Source organism: Nicrophorus vespilloides, unplaced genomic scaffold (assembly GCF_001412225.1).
Source record: "Nicrophorus vespilloides isolate i.1.1-1 unplaced genomic scaffold, Nicve_v1.0, whole genome shotgun sequence".
NCBI lineage: Eukaryota > Metazoa > Arthropoda > Insecta > Coleoptera > Silphidae > Nicrophorus > Nicrophorus vespilloides.
This window is the reverse complement of record NW_017099578.1, coordinates 3,655-17,475: the sequence shown is the minus strand read 5'-3', so window position 1 is coordinate 17,475 and position 13,821 is coordinate 3,655. Positions and strand designations below refer to the sequence as shown.

At 30.0% G+C, this 13,821-nt stretch overlaps 2 protein-coding genes across 6 annotated transcripts in view; both read right to left on the bottom strand.

Moving 5' to 3' along the window:
* Positions 1–6,156, bottom strand: part of LOC108564809 (moesin/ezrin/radixin homolog 1) — a 20,201-nt gene extending 14,045 nt beyond the window's left edge. Inside the window, exons 1-2 of one of the 4 annotated variants that reach the window (XM_017923953.1) lie at positions 5,979–6,156; positions 4,969–5,005 (exon numbers count right to left, since the gene is read on the bottom strand). In XM_017923953.1, coding sequence (XP_017779442.1) covers positions 4,969–4,983 — 15 coding nt within the window. In that variant the 5' untranslated portion in view covers positions 4,984–5,005; positions 5,979–6,156. Of the gene's footprint in view, positions 1–4,262; positions 4,431–4,968; positions 5,006–5,978 lie in introns of those variants that run through there. The other 3 variants (XM_017923955.1, XM_017923951.1, XM_017923954.1) reach the window with 3 other exon arrangements.
* A 4,474-nt stretch (positions 6,157–10,630) lies between these two features.
* Positions 10,631–13,509, bottom strand: LOC108564807 (zinc finger protein 184-like). 2 transcript variants are annotated; one of them, XM_017923948.1, is made up of 4 exons: positions 13,432–13,509; positions 13,192–13,373; positions 12,501–13,088; positions 10,631–11,643 (listed from the first exon to the last, which is right to left on the bottom strand). In XM_017923948.1, coding segments are annotated over exons 1-4 (1,410 nt in total). In that variant the 5' UTR covers positions 13,433–13,509; the 3' UTR covers positions 10,631–11,004. The 2 variants fall into 2 exon arrangements, with proteins under 2 accessions (XP_017779437.1, XP_017779438.1); XM_017923949.1 differs by having other exon boundaries at positions 13,427–13,488.
* Between the last annotated feature and the right edge of the window lie 312 nt (positions 13,510–13,821).

The following is a 13,821-nucleotide window of genomic DNA, read 5'->3' as shown; positions in this document are numbered from 1 at the left end:
AAAATAATAATTTAACTTTTATTACGATTGTAAAAAAACAATGATAATAATCGAGGATGAATTATTGTTTACATAGAGTGCAGCAAGACATGCATCGCGTTTGTTTCAAGTACGTTGCATAGACGATAGCATTGAAGTTAATAAGCGAATCAATGACGAATATAATTTCTCTTACATAACTGTTCAAAGCGCGGTAACAAAAGTACGGCGCGTCGATTAAACACAATTTGAATCCATTCCATTCATTGCTGTAACATGGCTACTTCAGATAGTAACATTTTTTTAATGTGAAATTATTTTGAATAAAACAAATTTAAATCATAGACACCGACAAACTCATTGATAATGTTATAAATAAAAGTTTATCAATGAGACTTATACATATAGAACAACGCTCTAGACATAATTACTTTTAATTCAGAGAACACTCATGAATAATAGCGGCTTTTCTTATTAATGCAAGAGAATTCATCCTATTATTAACAGTTTATGGTTATATATTGATTTTTAAGTGGCTTGAGACGTATCTATGGGCGGTATCGTGAATCATCAAGAAACCCAATCCTACTACGTATAGTTAACGTGACTTAAACGTAACACAATTGGTAGAAGCAAAAAAAAAATTGGTGCGCTTGATACATATCACAGAATTGTTTGTATAATATTTATTACAACAATTATATAATAACACAAATTATTATAGACATAAAAGTGTACAATAAAAAAAACACATGAATCAATAACTAATTAAGTCTTAAGAAATTATATATATTTTTTTTTTAATATGTCTAATATTTGTTTATACTAATTTAAAATTAAATATTCAGAAAATAACTCGTTGTAAATTTATGGAAAGCTTTAAGGAAATACTAAAATTATATTTTTTTAACTAAGGTTTTTTTTATTTAGTCACTTTTCTTATCAATTATCACATTCAGCCAACTTGAATTTACAGGAAACGACGGTTTTGTTTGTTATTTCTGTTGGTTCCAAAGATTAACATATATAATTTTCACATATTTTCCACCCACTTATAATGCAATAATCATAATTTAACAATTGTAACATATTAATTATAATTCATAAAATTCATCTACGAAAAAATATTTTAACGAATTCATCACAAAAAGATGCGCGTTTTGGAATAACAGTGAATTATGTATGTGCATTTTGAAAATGTTTCCATGTGTAATTTAATTATTTATTTTGTTTGGATGCACCTTCTCATGTATTTCGTAAATCTTTGACGTATTTTCTAAGTGATTTTTTTTTATGCGGTCCCTATTCACCGCATAAAAAAGTTTCTATAATGTATTTTATAAAGTTATTTGTTTCGAAAAAAAATTATGTGCACAAAAAAGGTTTTACTGTATACACTTCTTTTTCATAAATATATGTCATGTAAACTTATGAGTCACGAAATGATATCTGTCATCTTACATCAATGCATCGAAAAATGTATATTAACAATTAGATATAAAATTATTTACTTATTTTTTTTTCTGTAAATAATTAAAATATCTATGTTAATACACATACAACACTAAATTAGCTTTGTTCCACAATAATTGATTGAGTAAACCGTGCTTTTTATGTACAATTGAATCACTTTCCACTGTGATTACGATTGAGGAGCGCACATTTGTTTTATACTGTTTGGATTTTTTCCCATAGTTTAACAACATGATGTATGCATTAAATATAATTCATTATTCTTAGGAAATGTTTCTCAAGTCTCTGTTGTTGTATATATAAAAAAAATAACAAAATCATGTTCATTGTTATGTAACGATATATTTATAAATATAAAATGCTATACATAATAATTGCTATTATTGTATAGTAAAAAATATATTTTTGATAAAACTATTAAATCAATTTCTATTCATGTTACAAAAAATCATTCCAACGTATATATTATGTATATTACAGAAATCAACGAGTTTCTAAAGAAATACGAATATTTTTTTGATGCTGTAAAATTTCTAATAAATCGAGATGCCTAATTAATTAGAAAACTTATCTTAAATTTAGTTTCTAATTTCAAAAACAATAATTTCTTTTTTTCTATATGAAACGCGAGAAAATTATGAAGTTATTACTACGAAGAGCATTTCTAGGAAAAAATATCTATGAAATTCGAATAATTGCATATTTACAACTTTAATGAATAAAAACAAGAAATTGTTTGTTTCTAAAAAAAATAAACACAAAGTTATTTTTTGTTCAATCGTCGTTTATTTCCCCTTCTTCGATTAGTCCAGTTACCCGGACTATGCGAGATATTGCTCCATTATAAATTTTATTCAGTCGATCACTGTAAACTACTAATAAATAATTCTAAAAATAAATTTTCAAATTTAACAGTCACTAAAATGAAAAACAAAATGTTTTTCAGAGTACTTAAAAAAAATGAAAATATATTTTGTACTATTAATAGATTGTAGTTATTTTTGCTCAATGAAAGTATATAAACTGATTTACTGAAATGTGTTTATTTTATGTATGAAACAGAAGTAGCATTAACAAAAAAAATAAAGTTTTAAGTCTGGGTTCTATTTAAATAAACAAACGTCACTAAATGCACAGCATTTTTTCATATGCACTTTGATTTGTTCATGCACTTGCAGTGTGATTCGTACACTTGAAATACTGTTTAATTAAATCAATCAGTGCAAACTCTAGTCTTATAGAATATGAATATTCAGTGAGTAACGGTTCCAATTAAAAAATGTGTTCTATTTGTCCTCTCGAACAGTCCAACCAATGAAGCCAAACATATTTCCATTAATTCGAATCAGCAGCTACAGACTTTTTAATATTGTCGCCTCTATTTTTTTTAGATAGAACACGCTGGTAGTTCGTAGATTACTGAAATCGTTTAGTTATACAACTAAGACCATAAATTAATTTACGTAATTGGACCACATGTCCAAATAGAACCAATTAATATAATTATCGTTGATACTTAGAACATGAAATGCATTTATTTCATCTTTCTTCATCTATTTCAAGCTAATTGTCATTCTTTTTTTTTACATATCCGTTAGTTGTCAAGTATTATTGTAGTACTAAAAAATAACGTTAAAATATTATTAAAGATACAAATTGACTTTGACTTTTGACCTTGAAAATCAAAGTACAAATCATGCAATTAGAGAAAACAAGGAAAATTTAAACAAATATTTAACTTATATTTAATAATAATTTAATAACAAAATTTACATAATTTCAATGTAACATACATTTATTTCTTTCAAATGAAGCTTTCCTCTACGTAATTATGTTCTATCAAATTAATTAAAATTATTTATGTACTCTCAAATTCACATAAATAAAAGAAAAAATCTTTAACCCATTTATTTTTCTTATGAGTTTTTCTCCTTAAATGATCATCAACCATAAAATTCAATAGTTATCTGTATTAGATCAATTATCATAGGTTTAAATGATTATCTCATATCTTACTGATTATCAACTACTATAGTAAACATTTAAAATGAGTAGATAAAACTTACAACAAAAAATTACTATATTTGTAAATTATAGTTTGTATATTTTATAGTGTTTACATTTACTTAATTTTGCAAATGATTATTAAAAAAAATCAACAATCAACATTTATGATAATTTGAAGAACTAAAACAAACCGAATATTTTGAAATAAAATTATCGCATTTTTATACCATCTAATGAAATTTGTAAATTAAAAACAACAACTATTAAAATATTTTGAAGAAATAAGTAATAAAAATCGTACTTTGAACAATCTGATGTACAGAGTGAATTGTCTCAAATAATTGCAAGAAATAAGATCATCTGAAAAACTAAATAAATTTTCAAGTTTAATGAGATTTTGTGATGTAAAGTTTCCTATGTTTTATTTTTTATATTTGTTTATATGATAAAGATTTTCCAGTTATTGTGTAAATGTGTATTATGTAAGTTTTTTTACTAAATAAAATGGTTTTTTTAGTCTATGAGGGGTTTGACTATTCCTAGCTAGTGTATTGGGGTACTTTTCTAACCGGTTTTGATACCGCTCACTAAACATAATTTGGCATATAGAAAAACTTAAAAAAAAATACTTGAATATACGTTTTGTATTAAATTTATGCTGATATTCGATTGTGATGCGAGCAAAGTCCCACTCTGGTCAGGTTTTTTTTTCTGTTATGTACACGGCAATACCCGATTGCATTTTTCCGAGTATTCTGCAGTGTGCGACGATGTTTCAATGTTGAATTCATATGCAAATTTACCGTTTTTCCTCCTGCGACCATTATTTTCCCACAGAGACGGACGCGATTCACAAGTTATCTAAGATCTTTATCGAAAAGCGATATAATTAGTAGTTAGTAGGTAATGTTGCATTCCGTGGCACGAGGTTGTGGAAATAGTGTCTCTCCTCTATACGATTCGAATAAACTTGGAGTCCCAGGACGACTGAATCCACAAAATGGTCAGCAGCTGGCTGGAAATGTTCGCAGCATATGCTTCTCACAAAACCACATGGAATGGGGAAAACTCGTAGGCACGGAGGACGTCTCTGTCTCTCTTATACTCGCAGCCCGACGCGTACGAATCATTACGTAACAGGTGGTCATTATTCCTACCTTTTCGTATTTTCCGCGGCATAAAAGCGTTCTCTATCGATGCACGAACTAATAATTTATTGCATAGTTAGAAGTCATGCAATTAATAAAAAAATCTACATTTCGAGGCTATCCATCGAAAATTCTACGGTGTGTAGCAAATTGATTAAATGGGTTACATAGCTTAGAAACAATAGTTCATAGTGTATTGCTGCGTCAGGGCATCCGGTGCAAATCAAATAATTGTTCAAAGTAACAAAAAAAAAATATGATTGCCTGTGTAGTGTTTTCTTTTTTTTTATATATATATTTTCTTTGTAGGAAATAGTTAATGAAGCAATTCGTAGTTTGAATGAATGAAAAGTATACTTACAGATTTTGGAGCCATGGCGATGTCGAAAATTGATCACCTGCAAGTAAGAAGAAAAAAATTAGAATCGGTTTCCAGTGAATCCGTTTTAAGACTAGGTAGAAAAAGTAAACACGTCATTGGTTTGCCATAAAAATTATCATCAGTTAGTCACGTTATACAAGGTGAGTTAATAAGTTGCAAAACAGAGAGAAGGAATAAAAAAAGAAACGAACATGCACGTATTTTCCGAAAATCGTATTGGACTCTGCGAAATTCGAATATCTTTACTCGTCGTTACATATCAAAGAGAAAGTCATCATACGAAGATGTGTGTGTGTAAAAAGGGGAGGTTTCAAAAGGTCTAAAAGAGAACCTGTTTTCTACCTTAGGTATTTGAGGGTCATAATGGAATTCAACTAACCAAATTGCTTACGCAAATGGTGATGGGTCTGAAGAGGTGAAATAAGAACGAGGGAAACAAGTATGAAAAAATGTATATATATATATTACAGGATTGTGAAGCAAAACCGTTTTTTTTTCGCTTCGCGGTTGGCATCAATTAGTACAAATCGGTTGTAGTAATGATATGCACTCAGTGTCCTAATTAAATTAGAAAGACACGTTCGACAATGGACTCGAAGTACCGTGTCCGAGCAAATCGCATTAAGTATAGGTCCGATTGGAAGTTGCCGCCGTCAGTGACGTTGTCACTTCGTTCTTAACCAGACTTCTCGTATAAATCCCAGACAACCCTCGCGTCTTTTGGGGGGGAGGTTTGAGAACCACACGGAAGACAGCCCAGACGTGCACTGACAAATGCACCCTTGATGCAAACGCGAGCCGGTGGATCGCGGATTTTTAAAATGGCGCTTTTAAAGTTACTTCTAACTGGAGGAGACATGTATGAGAACGAGAGAATGTACGAAGCAACGAACAAAAAAAAACGGCATCTCTCCCGGCCGGCCAACGCATCAAAAAAAAATTATATACATGTAGAAGGAAAAAAAAACTGATCCGATTCCTAGCAGTACCTTTATTCTGATAGTCTTCCTGCGGTCTTTTATATCAGCACATTAAGTAGCACACACACGAGTTCGAATTTATGGGTTTAACACACCCTGCCACGGCGAAAACACCGCATATACACAAATTATATGAACTACTGAGTGAGAGTGCCGTGTGACTTGATGGAACTCTCGCCCAAGTCACCAAACACAGGTAGTACCAAGCGCGACCACCAGTCTGACAGGAATTCCTATCAGGATCTAGAACAACCCGGAGGTCGAAGAAACTCTTGAGGGATTGTGATGCATATTAAACGCGATTTAGAAGCATCGCTTTGTCCGGGCAGATCTACATGGGTTTTTTTTGTTGGTCTTTCGGGTCACGGGCAACAGGATATTTGAATTCGCGTTGCAGGTGGCGCTGTTTCAACGGATAATATGTCCCCAATTTGTACTGAATTTGAATGAATAGCAATCTATAACTAACATAAAACTATATTTTAGTTAGGATATATCTTAATTTGTATCAGTTATTAATTTCCTTGCTAATAATGTTTTAAAAAACAACAGGAATAAAATCATCGGCAACTCTATTAACACGAATGTAAGAATAGAATAACCATATGTTTAACAGAGGCGCACTCCGACCTTTTAAAATTGCAGTATAGTACTGATAAATTAAATACAGTGGAACCTCGCTTGACGAGCAGCTCGCATAACAAGCAAAACGAATTGTAAGAAAAATTACTCGCTTCTCGCGCCTGCTACATCATTTTAAAAACTTTTGTATTTTTTAATATGTTTCACTATAAGAGTAAAAATTCGGAAATTTTGGAACGGATTAAACTCGTTAAGCGAGGTTCCACTGTACTGTATATAGACCTGATCAACAATAGTAAATTTATATTTATTGCCAGAAAGTCCATTAACAGATAAAGTTGTATCATGCATTAGTATCAGTATAGTTCAAATACTAATTTATTCACAAAATATGCATAAAATAATTCCAGTGTGTTGTGAGTAGCTGTTAACTTGTTAAAAATATATACTCTAATCCAGCGATGCTAAACCTTTTCGCCACGCTATCCAACATATTTGTTTGTAATTGTACTGCGCCCTAATTGTTAAGATAATTTCACCAGTTCCTGGCTTTGACACAAGGTGACAGATATCATTTAGCAGCCATCAAAAACAATATGCGACACAATATTGGAATTGAGAAACGCTGATCTAAACGATATGGTAGAAAACAATAACATATAAAAAATTGTCTTCTATTCCATCCAACCAATTTATTTTGGAAAGTTAATTAATTTACTAAATATTCCTAGCGTTGTGTGTATTCAAATTATCTACAGATGTTAGGTTAGGTTGTCTTTGGTTATGTTATACAACTTTTTTTGGAGATAAGATCGAATTATGAACATTCGGTCTATTGTTTTATCTAAAACTATGTGGTAAATCAAGGCTATTTCAAGAAAGAAGCAGTTCTTTTATCCAATAAAAAAAATGTTGCAAATAAAAGATGTAAATTTCTCCATTTATTATTTAGAATGTACAATTGAGGTTAGTCGGAGAATTATTGTATATGCTCAACAGTAATAAGAAAAAAAATACTATTTTTTCAAAATATTTATAATAGTTTAATATTGTTATCGATTAAATAAAACTATGACTATTCAAAAAAAATCAGTTACAAATTGTATCAACGATATATTTGTTTTTGTAGTTGGAGTAAGAAATAACTATGATATCACGCACTCATATTTGTTATCAATAAACTAATAGAGAAAAATATGTACTTGATTTAAATACAGTAATACCTCGCATTGTCCGGGTAATCGTTTTGTCAATACCTCAGACTGTTTGAAACCGGACTAATCTAGGAAATACATAGAAATATAAACTAAAAGGAAAAACATTATTAATTTATTAACAAAAAAAATGTGTACATTTTTTTAGAATTTATTATTATGTCGCTCAATTAAAATTTCGGACTTATCGAAACCGTACTATACTTGAACTTGATTTTATGTGGTTTATGATTTTCAATGTATATACTAAAAATATATATGATACATTTGTAAAGTACAGATTGTATAATAAATGTTCATGAGTAATAAATAAGTGGGATTTACATATTTTTTTTATTAGTATAAAGAAACAATTCTGAACGATGACTTCATCCTTTGCTTTATCATCGTCCGTCGAGTATATGTTTACGAAAAATGAAACTTTTAAACGGAATAAACCAGAACAATTGATATTTATTTGTGAACATGCAAAATAAGGAAAAACACTTACTTTAAATTTTTACTATCAAATGTCAACCAAACACAATTTATAGATAAAATTAAATGAAAAAATAAAGCTAGCAAATTGTAATACAGTGGAACCTCGCTTTACGAGCACCTCGCTTAACGAGAAAAATAAATGTAAAAATGACAAAACTTTGTATTTTTTAGGAAAAAAAAATCTGATTAAACATGTATTCAAGCTGGCTGGTGTAAAAAGCAATAAAATGTATGAAAGAACCAACGGAGTTACATGGGAACTAGCTAAATTATTGAAGAATAGAATTCGTCTTTCACTCTTTTGGATGGACAAGCTCATGAAGGAATTGAAAGAGCGGACGGTGAAGAAACTGAAATTGATAAGACATTTTCTGGCGGAGTTATTAAAAATTATATAAATCATAGATATGATTATGGACAAAAGAAATCACTTCATCATTTTTTAAATAGATGATGGAACGAGTTTAACTGTCAGAACAAGCAGTTCAACTAATTATTAGCCACGGGAAATTTGGGTAATATAGAAAAAGATTTGGGCAAGCGGACACATGTTTGTGAATGCAGATACGAGGATATAGTACTACATTGTCGGTTTAAATGCAAAATAAACAATGAATGGAGGAATTTCGCAGATAATAAAATAGAGGATATAAAAAAAATAGGTGATTTTTTTTAACAAGGAAACAAAAAAAATACACAAATTAGATTATGATATATAACAGGAATGGCCAAAATCATTAAAAACTATACGAATGAACACAGATAATTGTGTTGTATCACTTATATCTGTCGATTTATTACATTGAAAGGAAAAACAAGAACATCTATTAATATCATTATATAACTGCTTTTTTACATTTTCATTCATCTTTTCAATTCTTCGCATCGACAGTTGTAGATCTTGAATTGTAACAATAATTTCACTCTTCTCAAAATCGTTAAAAAATGAATCTGATATTTCCAAAAAACATTGTTTTCGAGTTTTGCTATAAAAATGTCATGAAACTAATAAAATATAAAAAAAGGTAACTCATTTCTTGAACAATTAACAAACTTTATTATGATCGGATTTTATAAATATTTTTTGTACAATTATTATGAATATTTTTTTTGCAATGTATATAATCATAAGTTTCTTGATGTAAATTGTTGCAGGTTTTAGACAAAACAAACATTAAATACTTTTAATTAATTTTCATTAATTAAACTTACAAAATAAATTATAATGATTCGCCAAGTAGTGGAGTATTACGATTTTCGAATATCTACAAACCCTACAATGATTGGTTCTACTTTTTTTTGTATTGTTCATTTTTTATTATTTACATAACAGAAGTAGCTAAACCGCCTGCGAGTTTTATACCAAGTTATTATTAGTTATTTCCAGTTAACTATGGCTCTTGCCCTGTTATATATTATTGATAATTTGTATATGAGCGTATTTTGTTTATTATTTAAACATAATGTATAAATTTGAATGATTGCAAATTTCATATAATTTTATATCTCGACTATTTTGTTTATATTAAAATATGCATTTCTTTAATGAAATAATATGTATAAGTTCTACATATTTACAATCAGTATGTATAAGTCGATCACAATAAGTATTAAATTTATTAGAGCATAGTAATAAATTGAAGAAACCTACTATTATAATTATCACATCTTCAAATATTGCTTAACAGGGCGGAGGTTTAAAGTGACTTTCATGAGCCAGTATCAAAATAAATTATTGAGCTATAATTAGCTTAGAAACATATTTTCTAAATACTTCTTTGAATTACAAACATTAAGTTTTTTAAATCGATTGATGATCGGGTTTAAAAATAGATTACCCTAATTCATTCACCCCAAGGTGCTTATCGACCACATTTTTACACAATCTGAAGGAATTAAGATTTTGATTCACAATTGTTGGATTTGAAAATATATTTGTTTGGTCGCATCTTTAATTTTTGGTGCTATGTAAATGTAAACTATTAGACGATGTTACTTGCATATCTATTGTTAATTAATGATCAGTTAAATTATTTCTTTAGATTTGATTATGTTATATAAACGTGATCAGTTATAATCATGTATTAGCAATTATTTTTACTGTTGTTAGAAGATACAACACGATTTCAAATGATTTTCTGTTAACTAACGATCCGTTAAATTGACTAATTATTTCTTTCGAACTGTTGAACATTATAATTTCATAAATCCATGATCGTTAAATAATTAGCAATTAATCTTACTGTTGTTACAAGTATGAGACACTTTATTTGGGAATAAACAACAGTAGATATTATTTAATTGAAAAAAAAAAAGAAATGAGAAGGAACATTTACGATTTTATGATGTAAATCTATAATTATTTCACACAAAAATTAAATATTCGATAATTTGTGACAAACAATTTGTGTATGTGGGTAAAATGAAATACATGAATATTACGTTGCACCAAAACAATAAGCAATATATATACTATATTTTATAATACTCTTCATCTTTTTTTTCATGTTATTTACAAAAATATTGTTTTTCAAACCTCCCCGTTTTTAACTAATAGAAACTATAATCAAGAAAATAAAAATATATTTTAATTTCCATAAATAAACTCTTATTTTTTTGCATAAGAGTGTAAAAATAATATTAAAATTAAAATATAATGCAGCTCGGCTTCACAAAAGTCTAGATAATGCTATAAATTTAATTTAAGAAGATCAATAATAAAATCGTTTCACTTAGCGATAAATTAAAACTAACTAAAATTACTCCTGATGATTCGTTTGCCTGTGGTGTCGACGCAACGAGGATTTATCGGTAAAGTTCTTGTCGCAGTCTCGACATTTGAACATTTTCCCGGTGTGCGTAAGTAAATGTCTACTCAAACCCGAAGCGTGGCAGAAGACTTTCGGACACAGCGTGCAGTAATGGAGTTGCACATCATTGTCGCACGAATTTAAATGCGTTTTCATGTGAACGCGCAGCGGTTCCTTCTGCGAGAATCCTTTGCTGCAGTGAGGACAGGTGTAAGGTTTCAGGCCGGTGTGTGTATTGAGATGTCTGTAGAGGATCTCCTTTTGCGCGAAGCTCTTCTCGCAGATTTCGCACTGGAATGGACGTTCTCCTGTGTGTATCCTTTCGTGACGGATGAGAGCAGATCTGGTTGGAAACCATTTCTCGCAAATGCCGCAGCTGAAGCCTCTCTGTTGCATGTGGACCGAGGCGTGTCTTCTTAACTGTATCCGACGCGAGAAGGATTTCGGACAGTCGGGACATTTGAACACTTTCAACTCGCCTTCCTCGTTCAACTCTTGCGCATTCATGTTCATGGCCTGCACTTGTTCACTTTCATCTGTTAATAGTTCCATTATGATCACAGATCCGTCTTCAGTTGTTACTTGAACCTAAAAAAATGAAATCAATTAGAAAAACAATTATAACCTTTCAAAAGAAAATCGTATAAATTCTAGTTTTATAAAACGTTTCAGAAATGATAAATATTAAAATAATTCTATTAAAACTGGAATATTTCTAAAAAAAAATCAGTTAATAACCCAAAGTTTCATTGCCAATAATATGAAAAGAAAATGAATATTTACCTATCTTTGTAGCATTGGATAAATGTAAATGATATTTAGCAATTATTTATACATATTGTATAACATTATGTAAAACTTTTATATAAACTAATCATTGATAATGTTTCTTGTACAATTTTTATAAGTGATTTGCACATGACTTTCAAATTAGGTATTATATAAGTTTTACATATGAACACTTTGTTTTGTCCAATGTTTGTTCTGATTTCCTAACACTCACAGTAAAGCACAGTTTCCTTTTTAAGACGTTTAAATCATCATCTCAATTAATAAATATGTTTGTTACAGTAATATAGTCAACTCTTGAAGAACACTGTTAATTAAATAAACAAAAGTTAGTAACAAAATAAATGAAAACTATATTCTGCTGTATAACAATTGTTTACAACAATAGTAAACACGAAATTCTCAAATAGCAGTGTCTTGTTGTAATGTAAGAAAATGGTGTTTCTTCAATAAATAATTATAATTAAGAGCGTCTTATGATACAAGGGTTGATATAACTTATGTTAAAAATAGTCTCAATTCAATGATAGTGGTAAAAACAAATCATAATATTTAATAAATAGGGGATAATTTTTTTTTAGTAATGTCACAGACATTCACCATAAAACAAATAGTTGCTATTATATACACAATAAAAAATGTTGACTTAACAGTACCTGCGTAGGTTTCCCTGGTTGTTGATCAACTTTCATCTGCAATTCTCCAGTTAGATTCAAATTGGGATGTGTTGCTAATGTGCTTTTAACAGCTTCCGCTATAACATCTAAATCTTGATCATCTATAATTCCATCCTCTTGTTGCTGCTGATCTTCAATATGTTCCATTTTCTGTTCTTCAGTTATCATATAAATATTTTCCACATCTTCAATTGTCGTTTCCTTTTGCAGTGCAGTCAATGTACAATCCTCCTTAGTACCATCCACAGGCAACGTAATGCTCTCAGGATCTTCAGGTTCTGGATCCGGTTGTATATAAGTTACTTGAGTGACGCCAACCAAATCCTCTTCAGTATTTAAGTCCCCATCAAAATCAACAGTGTCAATCTCATTATCAATTGTTAAAATTTCATGTTTCATGTCCGGTAAAATAACAATATCATTTCCAAGCTTCTCCTGAATATCCTTCAGATGATGTCTCAACTTCAGGTCAGAATTCTCACACTTTTTCCTGAATGTGTAAGACTTTTCCAATTGGTATTTGCATGGATGACAGATCTTATTGGGAAGTCCATCACCTTCGAAGACCTAAGGAATGACTGCATTAACATATAAGTTTTCTTTATTAGTTTTGTGTGAAAGGGGGTAGCTTTTCGTTGAGCGTTTGAGGTTAAAAGTGTTAAGTGTTTACCTCTAGTGCGACGCAAGCCATTATACGTAGCGAAAGCGGGATGGGATCTTGATCGTTGAATATTGGGACAAGAGCATCTTCCTTGGCCATGCACAGTCTGCACAGCTCGTTCAGATCTATGATAACCTCATCCTGATCGCCGGGTTTTTTCCGGCTGTATGTTTTCATTGTTGTTGATGCCACTGTTGAATTTTAGATTGTTGGTAAATACGGCTGTTTTCGATAAATTAGTTACCTTACTTGTCCGTTTTGCCAGGGCTTTTTAGACGCTCGCTACTTTATCTTCGTGACAACATGGATGTCAGCAGTATCGTGAACCACCACGCCCTCTGCGTGCGCAGATTACATTTTTACCGGGATCATAAAAATTGCGGCAGTTTTAAATTTCATTCACTCCTAACTTTACAGAAAAAAATGTTTTTGATATCTATTTTTTTTTAAATGATATCAGATCTCTTACATACAATGTTCATTATTAATAAAAACTTTCTAAATTAAAAACACGGACCAAATAAATAATCGATGCAAAAGTAAGTGCCAATAATTACTATTTGCAGGCAGAAAATGTTTTATAAATTATTACTTATAAATAGAAAAGCTATTACATGTTAGACAATTCAAATTAATTGG